This window comes from Dermochelys coriacea, chromosome 1, assembly GCF_009764565.3.
Source record: "Dermochelys coriacea isolate rDerCor1 chromosome 1, rDerCor1.pri.v4, whole genome shotgun sequence".
Classification (NCBI taxonomy): Eukaryota; Metazoa; Chordata; order Testudines; family Dermochelyidae; genus Dermochelys; species Dermochelys coriacea.
This window is the reverse complement of record NC_050068.2, coordinates 99,067,728-99,089,854: the sequence shown is the minus strand read 5'-3', so window position 1 is coordinate 99,089,854 and position 22,127 is coordinate 99,067,728. Positions and strand designations below refer to the sequence as shown.

General features: G+C 40.9%; 1 protein-coding gene across 23 annotated transcripts in view; it reads left to right on the top strand.

The window, feature by feature from the left end:
* DOCK9 (dedicator of cytokinesis 9) overlaps positions 1-22,127 on the top strand; it is a 336,811-nt gene that overhangs the window by 237,025 nt on the left and 77,659 nt on the right. For 8 of the 23 annotated variants that reach the window (XM_043504710.1, XM_043504713.1, XM_043504708.1 and 5 more), the window contains 6 exons: positions 4,082-4,215; positions 6,738-6,852; positions 8,892-8,958; positions 18,837-18,884; positions 20,859-20,897; positions 21,353-21,489. In XM_043504710.1, the coding sequence (XP_043360645.1) occupies positions 4,082-4,215; positions 6,738-6,852; positions 8,892-8,958; positions 18,837-18,884; positions 20,859-20,897; positions 21,353-21,489 (540 nt within the window). Of the gene's footprint in view, positions 1-4,081; positions 4,216-6,737; positions 6,853-8,891; positions 8,959-18,836; positions 18,885-20,858; positions 20,898-21,352; positions 21,490-22,070; positions 22,115-22,127 lie in introns of all 23 variants that reach the window. The other 15 variants (XM_038385787.2, XM_038385723.2, XM_038385749.2 and 12 more) reach the window with 3 other exon arrangements.

Here is a 22,127-nt window from a genome sequence, read left to right as displayed (position 1 = left end):
CTCAGTGGCTCTGAGATTTCTTCAGCTAATTCCTTCAGTACTGTTGGATTAATAGCATCCAACCCCATTGATTTGAATTCATTTAAATTAGTCAGAAGATTTCTGACATGTTCTTTACTTCTCGCGATCTGCATCCCTTCCATTTTATTGCCTATAGTAACTTCAGTAGTCCTCCAGTCACATGTTATTTTTTGTGAGAAGACTGAAGCAAAGTAGGCATTGAGCAGCTCTACCTTCCTATCTTTCGTTACCAGCTCACTCTCTCCAATGAGCAGCAGACCCGCACTGTCCTTGATCTTTCTTTTTAGTCTGACACATTTGAAGAACTCCTTCCTGTTGTCTCTAACATCTTTTGCCAGCTATAATTCATTCTTTGCCTTGGCTTTCCTGATTTTGTCCCTACACGCTGCTGCTATTCCCATGTATTCTTCCGTGATGACATGCCCCTCCTTCCATTTCCTTTTATGTATCCCTTTTGAGTTTTAGGTAGCTAAAAACACTCCTTGAGCAGCCACTTCGGCCTCCTGTGGCACTTCTTTTCTTTCCTCTGCATCAGAATAGCTTGATGTTGAGCCTCTAATATTTACTCCTGAGGGAATTCTTCGCCACTGTGCATGCACATAATTCATGTCCCCGTAGATTTCTTTGCTTCCCCTCAGAAAAATGACTTTCTGACACGAAGCAAAGAAAGCTGTAAGAGCAGTCATGCACCAATCCATAGCTGCGCAGGTACATCGTTTCAGTCACCCGGAGCAGCTGGTGGAGAGGTAAATCACTGCTGGGCTGGGGACACCCCAGCCAGTAGCTCCTACCCTGAGCCAGGATCAGCTGCTAGTCCCAGCTGGGCTAGAGGCAGGAGAGGACAGGACTTCCTCTTCCTCTGCAAGGAATAGCTAGGGCTGTGTCACACCCACCCCCAGAAACCTCCCGAAGCTCAGCATCCTCCCCTGCTTCCTGTCCCCATTGCTCCTCAGCTGCGGCGGGAAGGGGTCACTATACAGGGAACTGCTCCCCCATCCGCCCAACCCCCATGCATCCAGACTTCCTGTACTCAGACACCCCCACCAAGCCCCACCCCATTGACACTCAAGCTCTGCATCTGGAGCCCCCTTGGGGGTTTGGGTGCAGATAATTGGGGGTCAGTGGCATGGGGTCTTGATGTGGGGGCGCAGGGGGGTGGGGCTCGTAAGTGTTTGAGTGCATGGAGCTCAGTGGTGGGGTGGTCTGGGTGCAGGGGTGGGGGTCCGGAGGCAGGGCGTCTGTTCTTGACACTTCCCTTTGTAACATCATTCTTCAAGATTCCCCACAATCTAGTATAAACTTGGTCTTCCTGAAGTGGCTGTTCTTACAGATATCCTTTATGTGGTTTAACAATACTTTTTCTAATTTAACTCAGGGATTGAGAAATCTCTGTTCACTTGGTCCCAGACTATCAAAGTTTGCTGCTCCTGAAAACATTTGTATTGATCCATCTTCTGCCAGCTTGGAAGATATTTATTATATATTTTAGCTTTATTAACATCTCGGTTTGACAAAAGAAATCTAATACAGATCTGCTCTGATTCCTTCTCCCAGAAGTGTTGATGTTGTAACTTTGTATGCAAGACTGCACCTTTGTCCCCTTCAGGGGTGGTTAAGACCAGTTTATCACCCAGTCAGATACACACTATACTTCCCAAGTGCTGACATCTCTTCATTGGTGGATGGACTCACCTTCGTGTGTGCCCGTGAGTTTTTTCTTCCAGCTTCTCCATCGGACTACTCTCAAGGATGTATCCAAGCAATGATGGAGTTTACACCTAGGCATATTTCAGGCCCACAGCCTATGGTCCCAGGAGGAATTGCACTTAAACATATTGGAGTTGAGAGCCATTCTTCTACCTTGCAAAGCGTGTCTGTCCATGCTCCAGAACACCACTCTTCAGATCCTAACAGATAGTAAGACAGCAATGCATTATATAAACATTTGGCAGTTGCAAGATCTTCACCTCTATTGGGAATCAATTCTCTTGTGGAATGGTGTAGTCATCATATCAACCTGTTGGCATTTCGTCTACCAAGCGTCCAGGACAATTTAGCAGATTATCTGAGCAGGAAAGACTCCATCTCCAATGAATGGGACCTAAAAGACTCCATTTTGAATCCAATGTTTCAGAATTGGGAAGTTCCCTCAATGGACATATTTGCTACATATGATAAGAAATATCCCATACATTGCTCACTAGGAGGAATGAGTCCAAAGTCTCTTGCAGATACAAATCTGATTCTGTGGGATCAAAACATGCTGTATGCCTTTCTGTTTTCTCCTCATCCTGTTAATTCTCAGAGTACTCAGAAAAGTTTGTCAGGGTAAGGCTCAGGACAAGCTCCGACTTGGGCCCATCAGTTTTGGTTTCCCAATCTAATTCACCTTTCAATTTGTCCATCTTTGGTTCCCCATCTTTCCAAATATCCTTTCTTAAAATCAGAGACTAGTGCTGGACTCAGACCCAAACACTGCACTGGACAACATGGAGGCTAGCTGGCTGACTCTGCTTGACTCTGCTCACTGGCTATTCAAGTCTTGATTCCTGTTAGAATATCCTCTACAAGACAGGTGTGTGTGTGTATATATCAATATGTAAATGGAGGCATTTTTCAGTATGATCTAGTCAGAGAACTCTTCTGTCTCAACTATTTTAGACAATTCATTATTCTTGAAACGTGTTTTCTCAGTTCTGTTAAAGTGCATTTAGCAGCTGTTTATAGGTTTTTTTATTGCTCGGTTAAGTGGCTATTCAGATTTTTTGTTTGTTTGTTTTTTCCCAACTGTTAACTCTACAATTTCCAAGTTCTTAAATGGGCTGGCTCATTTGTTAACACTGGTTAAAGATTCCTTTCCTTTCATGTGCTTGAATATGGTATTAATGTCTTTAATGGAGCCTTCTTTCCAACCTTTAACATGTTCTTTGTAACACTTTTCTCTTAAGACAGAATTTTTAGTGGCTGTCACTTCAACATGTAGTCTGATGGAGTTGCAGACCAGCTCTACACTACACATCTATGTCAGTATAACTGCATCACTCAGGAGTGTGAAAAATCCACACCCCCTGAGTGATGTAGGTATACTGGGCTAACCCCCCATGTAGACAGTGCTATGTCCACAGGGGAGCATCTCTCGTCAACATAGCTACTCCCTTTTGGAGAGGTGGATTAACTTAGCTTTCCCATTGGCATAGGAGCATCTTCACTTAAGAGCAACTGCGGTGCAGCTATGCCCCTGTAGTGCTGTACATGAAGACAAGCCCACAAGTTTTGATGGCTGGGTCTCCATATGCGTCTATAAGGACAGAGTTATGCTTAGATCACATCGATAATTTCTGTGTTGAGGTTTCTTATACTGTGAAAAAGTTTCCCCTTCCCTTTTCAGTTAGGGTGTGCTCCACAGGGCTCAAGCAATGTCTCTCGGGATGTGTTAGAGGTGTTCCTATCTTGGAACTCTGTAGAGCACCTACATGGCATTCTACTTGTACATTTTACTAACACAGCTTCTCAATCAGATGCTCAGTTTGGCAGGGCTGTTTTGCAATCATCATTTAGATAGGACTCTTGTTATCCACTGGTAGACGGTCTGTGTAGAGAAATGCTCAAAGAAGAAAGAGTTTACTTACCTCACAGTAACTGCAGTTCTTTAAGATTGCACTATGGCTCTTCTTCCCCACTGGTATGGAGTCCTCCTACTGGATTTCAGTATTGGTGAAGGAACTGAGTGGCATTTGAGGTACTCCATGCTTTATGCCCATGGGGTGTGGGGCAGGAGGGTATGCAGGCCAAATATGCAGCCTCTAACAGATGCTGCTGGCTAAATGATTTCAGGCTCAGACACATGGGTATACACACCTCTAGGGCTTATTTACACTACGCAGCTTTTAGCGGCAAGGCTGTCTTTTAAATGCATTGTAACTAAGATTTTATCAATTTTACTGAAAGAAGACACTTAACTTTTTAAAAATTTGTACTGAACTTTGTGAAAATAGTCCTCCATTAGTAATTTCTGTAGTATTTTCTCTCTCATATGTGTGTCTTTCATTTTTTTATTTAGCTTCCCCATATACCTCATCAACTCCAAATGTTAATTGTGTAAGACATGCTGACTCAAGAGGCTCTCTTATAAGTACAGATTCAGGAAACAGCTTCCCAGAAAGACACAGTGACAAGAACAATTCTCTTGACAAGGTAAAAAATAATTAAGTCTTCACGTTAACAAATGTAATTCAATATCATTAGGAAACTGTCTACTACATAGTAAGAAATCCCCAATCCAGCTCCCATTGGAGTCAATAGAAGTCTTCTTGCACTAACTCCATAAGAAGTTGAATTGCATTCTGAATGTCTGCATTGATTAAAATATGAAATAACTTCATTTGACAGTGTTATGATGCATAAAATTGTTAATTGCAAAATAAAAAGTAGTTACCATGTGGACTAGCTATTTTGCACTGCATACGTCGTCAAAATAATGTATAGAATATGTGAACAGATGTTTTTATTTAAAGAAACATTTTTAGAAAATAGTTATTACTGTTTTCTGTGCTGGATAAGGGCACTCTGATCTACTAAAAGAAACAGCTTAAGTTTTGCATTCAATAAAGCAGAACAGAAAATTTAGGGTGGGATTTTCAAAAGCACTTAAGTGACACGGAGTAAAAGTCCCATTGATTTTTCAGTAGTAAAGATCCCAAATCACCTAGAGTGGGATTTTCAAAAGTGAGTAAGGGCTCATCTTCAGACCATTTGTGCATCATTTAACTAAATCTATTTAGAACAGATATAATTAAATTGTTAAGACTCCCACCTATGCCAAGTGGAGGACACTGCTAGATTGGTCTGAGTGTTTTAAATCATTTTATTTTAAGCCAATTACAAACCAAAAAACTGCAATAACTGTGAGGTATTCAGTCATGTCTGTTTTTAGCTGATGTTAACACTTAATTTTCTTAGACCTTGTTGTGTGTTTCACAACATATGTTAACTTTTTTCCACTTGACCCGAACCCACCTTTGTGTGGCAGAGGGAGAAACTTCGCAGAAGGCATTCTGCTCATGCTATGCGCTTTAGTGAAGATGAAGAAGAAAATTCCCACTTAGCAAAGAACAGCCGTGTTACAGTGGACTTTTCACTTCTGACAATTCCAGCTTTACCAGAGAAAATGTTGCATTTTGCGCTCTCTCTTCAGTTACAAGAAGTATTTTGGTTTTTGTACTTGATACAGTTAAGACTGTGGGTGAAGAGTGTGGTCAGTAGAGTTTTGCCACAGCTTTGTAGCATTTTATACCTGCTGTAAATATGATGGATCAAATACCAAATCAACTAAAAAGTTTCATTAAAATGGCACGTAGGTCCCAATCTTGCAAATGCATATACATATGCTTCACTTTAAACACATAAGTAGACCCACTGAAGTCAATGGAGCTAATCACATGCTTAAATTTAAGCATGGGTATAAGTGTTGGCAGGATTGGGGCCTTAGCCTATGGTGTGCCTATTTTAAGTAGACTAAACATTATTTTGTGTTCCTTTTTTCACAGATATATGACTGTGGGGGGAAAAAAGTATATTTTATATATATAAGAAAATTCCTTAACTGAAAACATGTTCTGAAGGTGTATTCTGCTGCTAAATGGCAAAACTGTCACCCAACATTTAGTTAATGTTTGTTTATGTCTTAATTTGCAGTGTTCTGCTAATTAGTTGATCTTTGGACTGGAATTTTCAAAGGAATTTAGGGGAGTTAAGTGGCAAACATTGAATTTCAATGGGATTTGGGTACCTGACTCTTAAACTCCTTTGAAAATCCGCACCTAGCCTACCAGTTTAGGTTCTTTAGGCGTTTTGCTTGATGTGGCTGCTGTTAATATTTCCCCAGAATAATATTTAGTCCTATCAATTATCCACTGATTTTCTAACTTTCTTTTCAGTAGATCACTTGGCATCTTTGAATTTTTCACCACTTGTATAAAGATTTCATTAATAAAAAGCCAGAGCAATTTTTTATTCTCCATTGAAAATTGTCTATAAAGATCCCTGCTTGCAGGAAGTGTATGTTCCTGCAGCATCGAATCTGAGCTTGCTAGAAAACCAGTGACTGCTAATTTTATATGCATGCTTCCTGGATTAAGATTAGTTACATGGAGCCATGGCCTCAACTTTATCCCAGTTCCTTTTCTACTGCTTCAGCAGTGATGTCAGAATCTTTGTTTTTCCCATAGTTAGCATTATACAGTATCTAGTTCCACATTCAGTTCTACTTTAGTTATTTTAATTTACTCCATGCCTGTTGGATATTTAATTTGGTTTCAGATACATATCCAGCACAGTAATTTTGCTTTCCACAGCTTTATTTTGGATTCTCTGATGGCAGATTCCCAAGAGTTTAGGGTTCACATGACTCACATGCTGAAACAATGTCTGTCATGGGTCAGCATTTCTGCTGCTTGTGTTGAGGAGCACTCATCAAAGGCGCTCCTTCTAAGAGATGTTTATAAAAAGTCTTCAGAGAGCAACAGAGCTTTCTGAAGGTTCCCTTCATGGGACAAGTGCTCTGACTAGCTGAGGCTGCTCCCGTGTCAGCTCTTATCCAGCTAATTACTCTATTCTGAGATCCCCTTCTTTTCATAGAGTTAACAAGGCAATTCAATATTAAGTTTTTAACGGTTTAAGAAAATGTTTCACTCAGATGTGTTCCTGTTTATTCTCAGAACCAGCACTGTGGCACTTTCGGAAGTTCTGTAGTTCGAAGTGACAAATTTGACCAAACAGAAATCAAAAGTCTGCTCATGTGTTTCCTTCATATTTTAAAAAGCATGTCTGATGGTAGGTAAACAGTGATTCTATTTAATTTTGTAAGTTTATGAGATGGAGGGTTTGATTTATAGATCTACAGTCTTCCAAACTATTTTCAATAATGGCTGTGATGTCTTGTTAAGCCTTTCATGTGTGAGTTAATGGTTTTACATTTCTTCTTCTTGTACTTGAGTGATAAAATTAAGTCACACTTGAAAACTTGTCACACTTGAAAACTTGTAGTTCGCAAGTATTAATTATTCCCTTCAATAGTATATGGTTAGTTGAAGGTCTCAGTAAACAAATATTTGTCACTGCATACGTCAATGTATGACTTTTTATTGGGTATTGGAGAGGAAGAATGGTCCAGTGTTTGGAGCTCTAAAATAGGATTTGTGAGACCTGAGCTCAGTTCCCTACTGTGCCATAGATTTCCTGTGTGATCTTGGGCAAGTCGCTTAGTTTCTTTGCCTCAGTTGCTATCTGTAAAATGGAATAATCGTACTTCCCTACTTCACAGGCATATTCTGAGGGTAAATCCATTAAAGTTTGAGGCAATCAGATGTTTCCATGCTGTGGCTATATAAGTAGAGCTGAGTGAATAGTTGATTTTTCAGGTCAGTGGCCAAACTGAAAAATCTGAAGAAGAAGAAAAATTGTTTCAGGTCAAATATTTTTGTTTTTCTCTTCAGGTATTTTTTTACCTGTGTGTTTGTGTGTTTGTTTTAAATAAATCTAGTTACATTTTAAAACAAAATGGAGCTTTTTTTTTTGGAGGGGGGAGTTTACATTTCAGTTGGAACTATTTGCCCTGAATTTGCAAATAGTTTTGGTGAACCCAAAACTGCATTTTTTGGCGAATAAACTATTTGTCCAAACAGTTTTGTTGAGCTCTTCATGAAAGTATTTTGGAACAATAGAAACTTTAAATATATTTATAATGTAAAATATTAATGAGCTGGCCAATACAGTTATCAGAAATCAGAGTAACCGTGTAACTTTCAAAGATTATGTAAAACTAATATTAATTCAGAGTTTTAAAATAGTGACTCAACATTAAGAAATGCATAACAGGTGGTTGAAGTACAGTTTATAATATAAATGGGTGCTCTCTTTAAAATCTGAGAGGCATAAAACAAGGGTGCAGAACATTTTTCTGCCTGCAACTCCCAACTTCCCACATGGTTTCCTCTCTGACCATATGTCTCAGATTTTTTTTTTTTATTAAGTCAAAAGGACTGAGAACTGTAGTATGCAAATTTAATTTTTATCAGTTCTCTCTGCCATATATAGCATAGGTAGGTACTTACTTTCAGCACATACTTCGATAATTAATTTCAGATTTGATTTATGTAATGGTAAAAATGTGTCCACTGTGATTTGAAAGTTTCATACATTGTATAGTCTCACTTATCGCAATGTCAGGAATGACATTGATTAGAATTATAATTAGAATAGAAATGTTAATGATATGTTTAATATTTATTACATGCTTTACATGCAATACTTCATATAATTATTTGAATATAATTTTACATGCAGTAATTGCAAAAAATAAAACAAAACAAAACTATCCTTTTAGCGATTCCCTCTGGCCTTAAACTCTGACTCTGACTTAAATATATATTTATATTTCAAAATATATAAGTAAACTACATAGTGTAAAACACTTTATAGGAAACCTGCAAATGCATGTTTTTTTCAATTTTTCAAAAGTCTTCTATTTTTCTTAGAATTGCACAATAAACTATTGTCTGCATACTTTATTTTACACATATATAATAAATACTCCTGTACAAATTAATTCAAAAGTATGCTATACAGTCAATAAATATTTAATGCAGCAATATTCATTCAAAAGACTATCTTTGAAATCACAAGATGGGGTTCAAAGGAAATTTTAAATTCTATAGAAAATTGTGACAATTGTCTGCTCCCAGAAAACCCTTTTCTGGTCTTCATGAATTATCATAACATCAAAGTTGAGAGCCAATGGTGCAAAACATTCTTATTAGTATTGTTGTTAAGGACCTTTGATTTGCTTATTTTTTAAATCCTTCATTTTCTAGATGCTTTATTTACATATTGGAACAAGGCTTCAACATCTGAACTTACGGATTTTTTCACAATCACAGAGTGAGTTTGCTTAGCTTTTCATAAAAAAATGTATATTTGAATTTGCTTGTTGAACTCTGTGTAGATTTAGATGTTTCATATTAATTCAAAGAATTACACCATCAATCAAAATTTAGGAGTCCCATAGTTAATTTTACATGCAACGTTACAGAATATTGCTAGTTCCACACCAATTTCAGGGAGTTAAGGCAGAAACTTATCACCTTTGGCACTTGGTGAAGTCCTTAAATAGGCTGGGGCACTTAAAATGCTGCTAATATTCCCTTTGGAGTCACCACCTCTTCTGTGTCCCAGTTGGAGCCAGAACCATCCTGTTCTCCTCATCTTTAAAAATAAAGATGCAGTTACAAATCAGAATAAAGATGTCTGTTACTGAGTTTTTTTCTGAATGCAGTGGTGTTGTAGCCATGTCGGTCCCAGGAAAGTAGACAAAGAAGGTGGATGAGGTAACCTTTTTTATTGGACCAACTTCTGTTGGTGAGACAGACAAGCTTTCAAGCTACACAGAGCTCTTCCTCAGGTCTGGGAAAGGTACTTAGAAGTACTTCTGAATGAAGATAGGATGGCTTCCCAATTTTGCCCTTTCCTCTTCCACATCAGAAGAAGGGCAAGAGAAGAAATCATATAGCCTCTCCTGAACAGGAAAACAAATGTCCATCTGTATTGCCACTTGCTTCCGAGAGCTGCTCTGAATACTGTGGTGGGGAGAAGACAAGGTTGAGAGCAGCAGTTTTGAGGGGAACAGTGCAATAGCCTTTCCAAAAGGCTTTCCTGCCGTGCTCCAATCCGGATTTTCCTTGGTCACTCCCACAGCCTGAAAAGGGCCACTGACACAGTGATAACCAGACATTTTAATGATAAATGCGCTGATCAAAATGTGTGTTACAAAATGTGCTCTGTGCATGAATTTTCATCTTCAATTAAATATATACTTCAAGTGCCTATGTGTATTCTGTTGTGGATACGCATGCACTTCGTGTGCCCAGAGTGTCAGAATTCTGGCAAGCAGTGTCCATAATCTGCTCCTGTTCCCCTCATATTTCAAATTGAGAGTATAAGGTGTGGGGTGAACCAACCACCGCTCCAGTTCATTCTTCTTATCGCATGGCTTGAATCGGGACCTCCAGTGCAACTGCTTCTCTTAGTCTTCAACGTGCAAATATTTAAAAGGTGTATGTTTTAGAATAGATTTGCAAATAGTTTTTAATAGTTTACAGTGAAGTATGTTAGATTCCTCATCCCAAAGATCCCTCACCGTCCCATATCCCAGTACAGGTATGGGAGTGTGCCCAGAGCACTGAGCTTTGAAAACAGTCTCTCCTGTTCACACTCCTTCTCAGTGAGTGACAACCACCATTTCTGCCTAGACTGCTTCCAGGAAGTGCACATCTCTGCCAGATGCAGTATTTGTTGCTTCTTCCTAGCCTCACCTGTCAGGCATGGAAATTCTGGCTTAAAAAGCACATTATGGAGAAGGCTATTGAAGGCCCAGTCGGACCCAACCCAGGGGATCCCTGCCCATATAGCATCATGAATCAGTGAGGAGCACTCCTCCTACTACAACATGTGACTTAAGAGTCAGGGAATCCACATTCACACACCCTCCATCAGGATCTCTTTGGAAAGGCAGGGAACTCTCCCACACATAAGAGAAGATCCCCATTTAAGTCTACATCGAAGAGGACAGATCTGACCCTGCCCAGGTTGACTAAGTCTTTGCTCCCAGCCCTCATGGACTCAGAACATCCTAAGCCTAAGAGCCATGAATAAAAGGATCTTTAGAGATGGGCTCTGTTGGTACCAGCCCTACACTGGCGTCACCAGCGCTAGCAATATTACCTAAGCCAAAAAACAGAAGCCTGAAAAAGAGTAACCTTTGGGATCCTCAATCACAGACAGTACCACCAGTACCCCATATATCATCAGGAAAGAGCCTCCCTGCATTGGCTCCAATGGTATGGGCAGACAGTATCCCACATACTCCAGGAAGAGCGGAGGACATTTTTGTTCTCTCTTCTTCAATCTTCGCTGCTATCAGGACCTTCCTTCACCAGGGAGATCATGACTCCACAATGGATATGGGCTGTGGGAGAAGTCTTCCCCCAATCCCATCTACCAGCTGCTGCTTTCCTCTAGCGGGACTGTCGGTACCACCAATGGAACTGGGTCCAGCTTTTTCATCACTGGGAGAATCAAAATCACCAGAGGAACTGTCATCACCTCCTCCAAGGGCACCAGTCCAGACAACAGCTCGAGAGCCTCCTGGAACCAACCTCCACTAAGATACCTTCCCCAGGACCAGTGGTACACCATGCTTTGGGGACTTCCAGAACCGTCCTTTGATCCCCCTTACTTGCTATGCTGGGACCCATATACACACTACACAGGTTCAGTGTGATCCAGTAGAGAATCTTTCCATGCCTCCCTCCAAGGGAGCAACCGGAACATCCTTCTGACCACGCAGAAAATGAAGATTACTAAAAGACTGAGTCCTTGCACTTTTAAAAGGACTCCAGGGTAACCCTCCATTCCTTGGGACTATATGTACCTGCCCCAAAGAGGAAATACCACAAACATCCCTGCAAACCAAGTCTATGATTCAACAGTTCTATCGTCAAAGTCATATGAACCACCTCATAAGATACAGAGGGTACAAAAATCATGATACCATGCACCTCCAGCATCAACATCATCTCAACTTCACCCACTGGCTAAAAGATAATTTTGATGGGACACTCAGGATTTGTGAATCACTAGTGATGCCTCCCTAACCAACCCCCACATATATTTTGGTGGCCTCCTATTATTCTTACTCCACAACTGGAGTGTAGTAACGTAGTATTCTCAATATGTGGTTCGCGGATGCCTGGTGGACTGTGGACTATGTCAAAGGGGTGTGCGAAAGACTCAGACTGAAAACTGACTAAACAGAATTCAACTATACATACAAACAATAGATTTCCATAGGGGTCCACATCTCCATTCGAGCTTTCCAAAAGGGTCTGGAGATGAGAAAAGGTTGAGAACCACTGTAGTAATGGACACATGATTGTTGGATATCATCCATTCCAGCTACATAAAAGAGTATATCTCCCTATCCCCTCCAAAAACCCCTTCCCACTTCTTTTTCATAGATCATTCTCATGAGGATCCTCCACCAGGAGGTAGGATCCCTCCTCCAACAAGTAGTGAAAGAGTGGCTAACTCTTCAACATGAAGAAAAGGGGTTCTGTTTGACATATTTCCTGGTACCAAAAAAAAGGAGGGTGATAACTCATTCTCAATCTCCTTTAACTCAGTGTCTTTATTTGCAAACATATTTCCATATGATTACATTCACATCAATAATACAATCCCTGGAAAAGGACACATGGTTCACAGCTCTAAATATGAAAGATGCTTACTTTCACATGGACATTCATTCTGCCCTCAAAGGTTCCTCAGGTTTGTGGTGGGTGCTGACCACTTTCAATAAAGAGTTCTCCAATTTATCCTAGCAACCCCAGGTAGGGTCTTCACCAAAGTGGTTCTAGTAGCAGCATGCAGAGCAGTTTCACCATCTTCCCTTATCTAGATGATTGGCTTCTTATTGCCAAGACATGCCAAGAAGCTTCACATCAACCTCATTGATGCTTCAGCTCCTATCATCTCTAGGAGTCTGTATGAATTTAGAAAAGTCTATCCTGACCCCAACACAATATAGAATTCAGAGGAGTGAACCTAGATTCAGTCAGGGCAAGGGCTTATCTCCCAGCCAACCTCAGCAACCTAATAGACCAGGTTATGTGCAACCCTTGAATGTCAATGTGGATTTGCCTCTCTCTCGGGACACATGATTTCATCTGTTTATATGGGCTTGGCTTTGAATGGTATATACACAGCAAACAGTATGAATAACATAATAATTCCCACCAGGGTGAGATCCTCACTAACATGGTGGAAAGATCCCGAATGAGTATGTGTTTGTGTTTCCTTTCTCTCCCACACACCTAACAAGACCATCATTATGGATGTCTTCCTGATAATCTGGGGAGCCCACCTGAACAGTCACATGACCCAGGGCACTTGGACATCGCAAGAAGCCAGAATACATCAATCTTCTGGAATCTTCAGGCAGAATGAGAAGCTTGCAAAGCCTTTCTACCATTCATCTAGTTTCACCATGTATTCATGTCAGACATCTTCCTTTTAGCTCTGTACTTTCCAGGAATCCAGAACTCATTGGCAGACAGCCTTAGCAGGCATTTCGATCATAAATGGGAATTATACGATTCAATAGTGCACAACAATTTTTACTTAGTGGGGAATCCCCACTTGGGATCTATTTGTCTCCCAGACAAACAGGAAATGCAACATTTGCTGCTTTGGGGAGCTCAAGGAAAGCATTCCAGAGGCGATGCTCTCCTACTAGCTTGGTCAGATCACCCGAGCTATGCCTTCGCTCCTTTCCCACTACTACCTCAGGTACTATGGAGAATTTGACAAGTCATGAGTCATCCTTTTTGCACCCAAATGAGTTAGGCAGTTCTGGTTTCTGAGTCTTCTACGAATGTCATCCCATCCACCTATCAGCATCCAGTCCTTTCCAAATCTCTTGACCTAGGAGAGTGTTGGGCAACCCATTCCCAAGGCACTTCATCTCATGGCATGATAGTTGGATGGGCATCAGTGCTCTTACTCTTAAAAGCCAAAAGGATTTCCCCATGAAATGCTATCCAGCCAAGTAGAAACATTTCTCTATCTGGGCCCAGAAACGGCTTACATCTCCAGAAACAATGGATATCCCCACTATTTTAGACTATCTTCTTGGTCTCATGATATGAGCTCTAAATATCTCCCTTAATACGCTGCAGGTCCACTTGGTAACAATCAAAGTGTGTCACCCATCATCAGATGGCTACTCAATTTTTATTTCTGTCAGTAAGGAATCCAGGCCCGCACTGGGACCTTAACTTAATACTTTTGATGCTCACCTAGCCTCCCTTTCAATCACTAGCTGTGTGCTCATGTCTCATCTGTCTATGTAAGTCGCATTCCTTATTCCTGTCACCTTGGCCAGAAGGGTAGGTTAGCTTGAGGCCCTAATGATTCACCATACACAGTATTCCATAAGGACAAAGTCTTGCTACAACTACACCCAAAATTCATTCTTAAGATATTTTAGGACTTTCACATAAACCAGTCAGTTCACTCACCTGTGTTCTTTCGGAAGCCCCATACCTCTAGCAAGGAAGGGAAAATTCATTCCCTCAATGAGCGACAAGAATTGCCATTTAACCTGCAGAGAAAGAAACCAATCAGAAAGTCACCTAGACTATACACTGCCATAGCAGAACAAGTCTGAGGACAAGCTATATCCTCTGAGTATCTCTGTTGGTTCTCTGGCTGTATCCTACTCTGTTAAAAGGTGGCTCAGCTTTCTGCATCACACGGAATAAGGGTTGACTGTACAAGGGTACAAGCAGCCTCAGTGTCATCACTTCAACAGGTCCCCCACTTGACATTTGCCGAGCAGCCATGTGGAGTTTTAGCCACACATTCACAAAACATTATGCTCTGGTCCAAGACTCCTCCACTGACACATTCTTTGGGGCAGCAATACATCCTGCATCCTCTTCACACCCTCCTTCTCTATGAGTAATGCTTGACAGTAACCCAAAATGGAATATACATAGGGACCAGTACTCGAATAAGAAAGGGAAGTTACAAACCTCATTGTAACTGGAGTTCTTAGAGATATGTTGTCCCTATTTGCATTCTACTACCTGCTCTCCTTCCCCTCTGCTATGGATTGTTTGCAGTACAAAAGGAGCTGGAGGTAGCTGGTCCATGCCACCCCTTATAATTTCAGTTAGAAGCACTAAGAGATCAGGTGCACAAGCATGAACCAACAACCACTGCATGCAAGAATTTTACAATTCTGGGCCCATACAGTGCATGCATACCCTCAGTGGAATACAGATAGGGACCACACATCTTGAAGAACTCTAGTTACAACAAGCTAAGTAACTTCCCTATCTTTGGCATAATGTTAATACTGGGAGTCAGCAACCCTCCCTTCCTTCCACAAAGAGTGATCTCAAAATTTAGGACATACCCATAGACACAAGCCTGATCAAATAGGTGAGCTTGGCAAGCAGGTTCTGAAGGTTAACAGATGTTGGCTGTTAGACCAGCAGAGAAATTGTGTTCTGCAGTTGAAGGCCTTTCACTGAAGTGCTGTGCCAGCAGCCACTTCATGTAAAGCTAAGGATTAAGTGCTTATGCTGATCTCAATTGCCACATTATCAAAGGAGGTTCCATTCTCCATCCCAACTATAGTATAAAGGAAGCAATTAGGAGAAGGAACAAAGTTCCTGAGCCATGTTATAGGGCACTAATATGCTTAATGTTGGGGATGGTTTCATATTCCCCTTGAACTGGTGGGGGAACATGGCACATGCTGGGCCCACCTCCCACATTGCTAATTGCCCCTACCTGATGATGATGTTTATCCTGTTTATTATAGTAGTGCCTAAGGACCCTACACTAAGAATGAGACTCCATTATACTAGTCAATTTACAAGTATAGAGTCATAGATAGTTCCTGCCCCAAAATTGTACATCCAAATAGACAAGACAGGCACAGAGCTGTGGAAAAGGCTGACTCGCAAGCAGAGTGAACAATGTGATGATGGCAAAATATCATAGTCCAGGATTTATTTTTTTTCAGAGAAAAAGTTAGGAGGGGATAAATTAAACAGTAAGAAAAGTGAAGGGAAAGAGGACATGAAAGGTTCAAGTTGTGAGGAGGACAAGAAAGAAAAAAATAAGAGCAGATATGGAATAAAGCTGAGGTGAAGACTGTCAGGGAAAGGGTTAGAGCAAACAGCCAATCAGCACAGGACAGAGAAAACCCAGTCTGAACTTTAGAAAGTTCTGTGAATTATAGAATATTAGGGTTGGAAGAGACCTCAGGATGTCATCTAGTCCAATCCCCTGCTCAAAGCAGGACCAACACCAACTAAATCACCCCAGCCAGGGCTTTGTCAAGCTGGGCCTTAAAAACCTCTAAGGATGGAGATTCCACCACCTCCCTAGGTAGCCCATTCCAGTGATTCACCACCCTCCTAGTGAAATAGTGTTTCCAACCTAGACCTCCCCCACAGCAACTTGAGACCATTGCTTCTTGTTCTGTCATCTGCCACCACTGAGAACAGCCAAACTCCATCCTCTTCGGAACCTCCTGCAAGATGTCCTAAGGTCCCTGTTTTGGCTCCTATCAGCGAGAGTTTCTAGCTGGTTCTGCCCTGGCCAAGGGCATATGGGTGAAAGAGTGGCACCACCTGCGTCCTAGTTTCCACAGAGTCGGGGGAGGTCTCCCCAGTATGCTTCCAATGGCTACTGTGTGGAGTGGTGACTCCAGTTGTGCCCCATTTTACCATCTCCCACCTAACGTAGAGATCCCTGGTTTGGCTGCTTCTGTAACTGCTCCTACTAACTGGAGTCTGGCTGATTCCTTGCAGTTTTTCCCACGTTGCTGGTAGCATCTATCTGCTGTCTTTTGCCATTACTAGTAAACCTGCAAACCAGCTTTCAGTGCAGATTTGCACTTTTTCTAAAGAGCAAATTAAAATAGTCTGGAGAGAGACAGAGACTGTAGCTGTGAAAGTGAACCATTTTCTTGAGGTTTGAAAAGGTTTTATTTAAATTTTCCTTTGCACAATTTTTTCTCATGTATACGTATATCCTTGTTTCAATCAAAAGCATGAGCATTCCCAAGTACAGGCTGTTCTCACAATATTTCTTGCTTGACCTAAAACAAAGTAGTATTTCAAATCTTCAAGAAGGCCTATGTACATATAATAAACATCTTACTACCAAGATGCTCATTTGAACAAAAAATCCAAGCCTTTTCAGATATGTAGTTATCACTAGCTATAATCAAACCTGAAAACAGCTTCCCTTTTCAAGACCCAGCACTGCCACAGCATCTTTAAAAAATGAGGCAATTAATGATGGCTAAGTAGTGGAGCAGATAGGGATTGTTGAGGTTTATTTTAGCTCTTAGTAACAATTAAAAAATAAAATTGTATATAAAATTGTATATATTTAGTTATCACTTTTCCTTAGAAAGTCATTTTTCTTGGGGCTTGTCTATACTACCACTTAAGTCGATGTAACTCATGTCACTCAGGTGTGAAAAAGCCACCCCCAAGCGACATAAATTACATCAATTTAAAGCGGTGTCCTGCTCTCCCACTGCCTTAGCTTCCGCCTCTTGTTGACATAGCTTTTGCCCCCATCTTCACCAGACACGACATAGCTTCACCATAGCTGACATAGCTTTCACTTCTCATCTTCACCAGATGCGCTACAGCAGCACAGCTGTGCCTATGTAGTGTGGTAGTGTAGACTAGCCCTTAGACCAGGGGTGGGCAAACTTTTTGGCCCGAGGGCCACATCTGGGTATGGCAATTGTATGGTGGGCCATGAATGCTCACGAAATTGGGGGTTGGGGTGCAGGAGGAGATAAGGGCTTCAGGGTGGGGCCAGAAATGAGGAGTTCAGGATGCGGGAGGTGCCTCCGGCCTGGTGCAGGGGGTGGGGTTAGGGCTCTGGCTGGGGGTACAGGTTCTGGGATGGGGATGGGGGGGTTAAGGGTGCAGGAGGGTGCTCTGGGCTGGAACCAAGGGGTTCAGAGGGTCGGAGGGGGATCAGGGCTGTGGCAGGGGGTTGGGGTGCTGGAGGGGATGAGGGGTGCAGGCTCCAGGCAGCACTTAAAGCAGCTCCCGGAAGCAGTGGCATGTCCCCTCTCCGGCTCCTATACAGAGGTGCAGCCAGCCCGCTCAGCGCTGCCCCTGCAGCACCTATTGGCCATGGTTCCCAACCAATGGGAGCTGCAGGGGTGGCGCTTGGGGTGGGGGCAGTGTGCAGAGCCCCCTGGCTGCCCCTAAGCATAGGAGCTGGAGGGAGGACATGCTGCTGCTTCCGGGAGCCGCATAGAGCCACAGCATGTGCAGAGCGGGGCAAACCCCAAGCTGGAGCGCCGGAGCTGGGAAAGCCCAGGACCCCGCTCCCCTGCAGGAACTCGAGGGCCAGATTAAAACGTCTGAAGGGCTGGATGTGGTCCCCGGACTGTAGTTTGCCCACCCCTACCTTAGACTGTAAGCTCACTGGGGAAGGGACTGTAACTTTGCTTCTTGTGTATACGCATCACCTCATACAATGGGGCCCTGCTTATGATAGGTACAACTAGACACTACTACCATATAAATATTAAATAATAAAGTTTATTTAGGATAACATGTTTTAGAAATAGCAATGAATATAATGTTCTTCTTTTGGTTTTTGTTTTCAATTCTTGACGCTTCCCATTTGTCGTTTTTAGAAATTCTAACTTGGATCAGTCAAGATATTGAGCTCTTTGCTTTGATTCCAGGTGAAAAGATCTGGGCATGCTCTATACCCCACTCTTGCCTCTGCCACCCCCAGCTGTTCTCTGTGTACTGCAGAGTGAGAGGAATTGCGACTCCTCGGCACACTCACTTCATGGCACAATCAGTGCAGCAAGGTGGCTAACACCTCTGGGGCATGCAGCTGTCACCATGTCAATGCCACAGTCAGGAGAAGGTTAACAAAGGCAGATGACCTGAGCCCAGGAGGATCAGGTTGTTTTCTGACCTGACTGAACCCAGCACTTGTAGTTGGGTCCCATCAGGTTAAGGTTAAGTTGCAGGACTCTCTACTTTAAGGATGGGAACAATTAAAATGGATGTTTGTCCTGAAGTGCCTGTGAAGAAAGAGCTTAGAGGGACTGACAAGCAGACATAATAGATAGACATTTTTTAAACAGTTTTTAAATGTTGTTACAATGATTCCTAATATGTTCTCTGCAGAGTGTGCTTGCATCAGTTCCAGTACATGGGAAAACGATACATAGCCAGGTACTGTGTAGAATTTAAATTTATGGTGTTACGCTATGAGAGAATTAAAATAGTAGTATGTGCAATATCCATTGAGTTCTTGTTAAAAAGTTAATGTACAAGAATGGAGGAATTATTATGCAGTGATGCCTACCAATTTGAAGGTGAGTAATTGGATGCACAACACCTTTTTGGGTGCTATCTGAAAATATTGTTGCTGTTAAAGAATATTAGAAATATATACAAATATGCTTATAAGAAATTAATTTAATCAGTATTTACTTTTGAGGGGGATATTTTTGAAGAATAGGTTTATTTCTTAAAATGCTCATAAGATAGCTAATATTGGTCTGTGATTACACATTTTGAATAATGACAAGCATTGAAACTGTCTTGGTTGAATTCTCTTGGAAGCACTACTATGTAGTATTTTTACTAATTTAAATTATAATATTTTCCATTTCAAAGACTGAGAATGGCATAAATCTGTAATCATATTGATTATCTTAAAAGCGGCAAAGAGTCCTGTGGCACCTTATAGACTAACAGACGTATTGGAGCATGAGCATTAATGGGTGAATATCCACTTCGTTGGATGCATGCATGCATCCGACGAAGTGGGTATTCACCCACGAATGCTCATGCTCCAATACGTCTGTTAGTCTATAAGGTGCCACAGGACTCTTTGCCGCTTTTACAGATCCAGACCAACACGGCTACCCCTCTGAAGATTGATTATTGTAATGTGTCTCATAAGCTGCCATTTTGCAATTTTTTTTCTGACTGTTTCTAGATTTAGATTTTTCAGTTCATAGAGCTATGTTCTGGCAGCATGTGCATGTGTGCCACTCACACTGAAGCCTGTTAATCAGTGGAAGTCAATGGGAGTTGAATGCATGTATCTGCGGTCTGAATTTGTCCCATAAACTGTATAGTATACTTCAGTATTTTTTCCACATTTTCATAAATCTCATACAAAGTATAGAGTACTTGTTCTTATATTAAAGAAGTAAGTTAGTTAACCTAGTCTGTTCAGGCTTCACATCGCCTCCACCACCATGGTGTTGGAGCCACTGTGATATCATTAAACTTGTGGGGTGAAATCCTGCCATATTTAAGTCAATGGGAATTTTGCCATTGACTTTAGTGGAGTTAGGATTACACTAACGGTGTTGGCATCTGTATTTCCCAATGTCAGTAGCTAAATGCAGACTACTATACTACATTAGCAGTTAACATTGGAAATAGAAATACCAAAGAGTTCAATCAGAATATACCACAAATCAAATGACTTTAAACTGAACTTTTTCAAACTTAATGATATGGGAATTTGTTTCTTACAAAAAGAAAATAATAAACTTTCATCCTAATTTAAATATGAAATACCTATCCATCCTATTACATGAATGCTATTTTGGGGACTTGCAAGAGGTTTGTCAATGTCTCTCCCTACCCCCAAAAATTTTTTTACACACACAGAAAAAATCTGTAATAAAATGGATCAATAGCTGTTTCTCAATTTAGATTGTGTCTTTAGCTGTTGTTATGCTGCTTTGTGCTTTAACATACTTCAGAATCTTCAGTCTTAAAAGTAACTACTGTATAAAAATAACATTTTGACATAGCAGAGAAGACTGTTCTGCACTTCTGTCATATTGAATTATCACTTGATCTGTTCTGCATGTTAACAAACACCAAACTATTACAATCATACAAGTCTCTGGTGGTGAGTTTATTGCAGTTTCACAAACAAATATAGCCTTTAAATCTGTAAAATTGATGTCACACCACAGCATGTTGTATCACAGTAAATGCATGTACTGCACAGAATAACACAACGTGAGAGAGAACTCTTATTTAAGGGAACAGGGAGAGGTGTAATTTCAGCATTGGTTTTCATTTCTCATCAGCTCTGGTGGTGGTACACAATAGGAAGTTTGTACTGATTGCTAACACAAATCACTTTTCTGTTTTCTTCACTTGATTGCTGACAAGTTTTAACAAAGTGTATGGCTCTTCTCCCTTCCTGCCTGGGTAAGATACAGGTGTTAGTGCCTAAATTAATTCCTGCTCTTATTGCATGTGGGCTTTCCTGTTTTACCACTACATCTCTTTCTAACTTTTCCCCAAAACTTACATAATCAAAAGAAACTAGTGCATTTTTCAGTTCTGACTGTTGTCAAAAATCATTTAAATGAGCTATAATCTAAGATTAACATTGCTAAAAGCTTTGAAGTAAATTAAATATTTCAAGAGCTACAGTTTGTGTGTTTTTATTTTCACACATTAGGTTTTCTAATTAAGAATTTGATGTGATCCTTTTTAAAAATGCCTATTTTTGTTTTAGCTAACATAAAACAACAAATAGGCTGCATTGCCATTCATTCGTTAGTACTTTTTGTGCCTTAACTGCTTAACTAACTCTCCCTGTCTTGCTGCAGTTTGACATGTCTAACTTTTGCTTCTATCCCATTTCACCCATCTTGCAGGAACCAGGAGGGGTTGGGACCCATAGTTCATGATCGAAAATCTCAGACATTGCCTGTTTCCCGTAACAGAACAGGAATGATGCATGCCAGATTGCAGCAGCTGAGCAGCCTGGATAACTCTCTCACTTTTAACCACAGTAAGTTTCATTACACCATAACAGTTGTCATCCTCATCCGCTACCACAACACCAGAGGCAGGTCCCAGACCCACACCAGAGCACTTCATGGACTTTATTATTGTTCTAGATCAAACAATTAAGTGGAATTAGTTCACTGGTCTGTTCCCACTTTCTGGTAGAGCAATCAATACTAAGTGATGACATAATGTGGAACATGGTTAACTATAGCATTACATATTTTAAAGTGGTACTTTGCAAATGTATTAGTTATGAAATATTCTAAATCATTTAAATCTGGGATTGATTTAAATTAAAAACACTTAAATTTTGTGGTGCTCATTTGAAAAGGATTTATATCTTTCTTTTGAACTATGAGTTGATTTTATTAAAAGTTCTATTTTCACCCACTTGTGACCCATTATAAAAAGTATAGTCTACATGTTATAATCTGCACTTAGTTGATCATGTCTCCATGTTCTGACATCTCCTGATGAAAATATAAATTCTAGAATTTCTGTGAGGAATGTAAAGTCCATGATTTAGTTTGTGTGGATGTGAAAGATCTCCCAATAATGAAGTGACTTTTTCTGTGTTTTCAGTGTAAGAAAGATATCAAGTGTGCTTGGAATTTCTGTAGACAATGGTAAGACTTAATG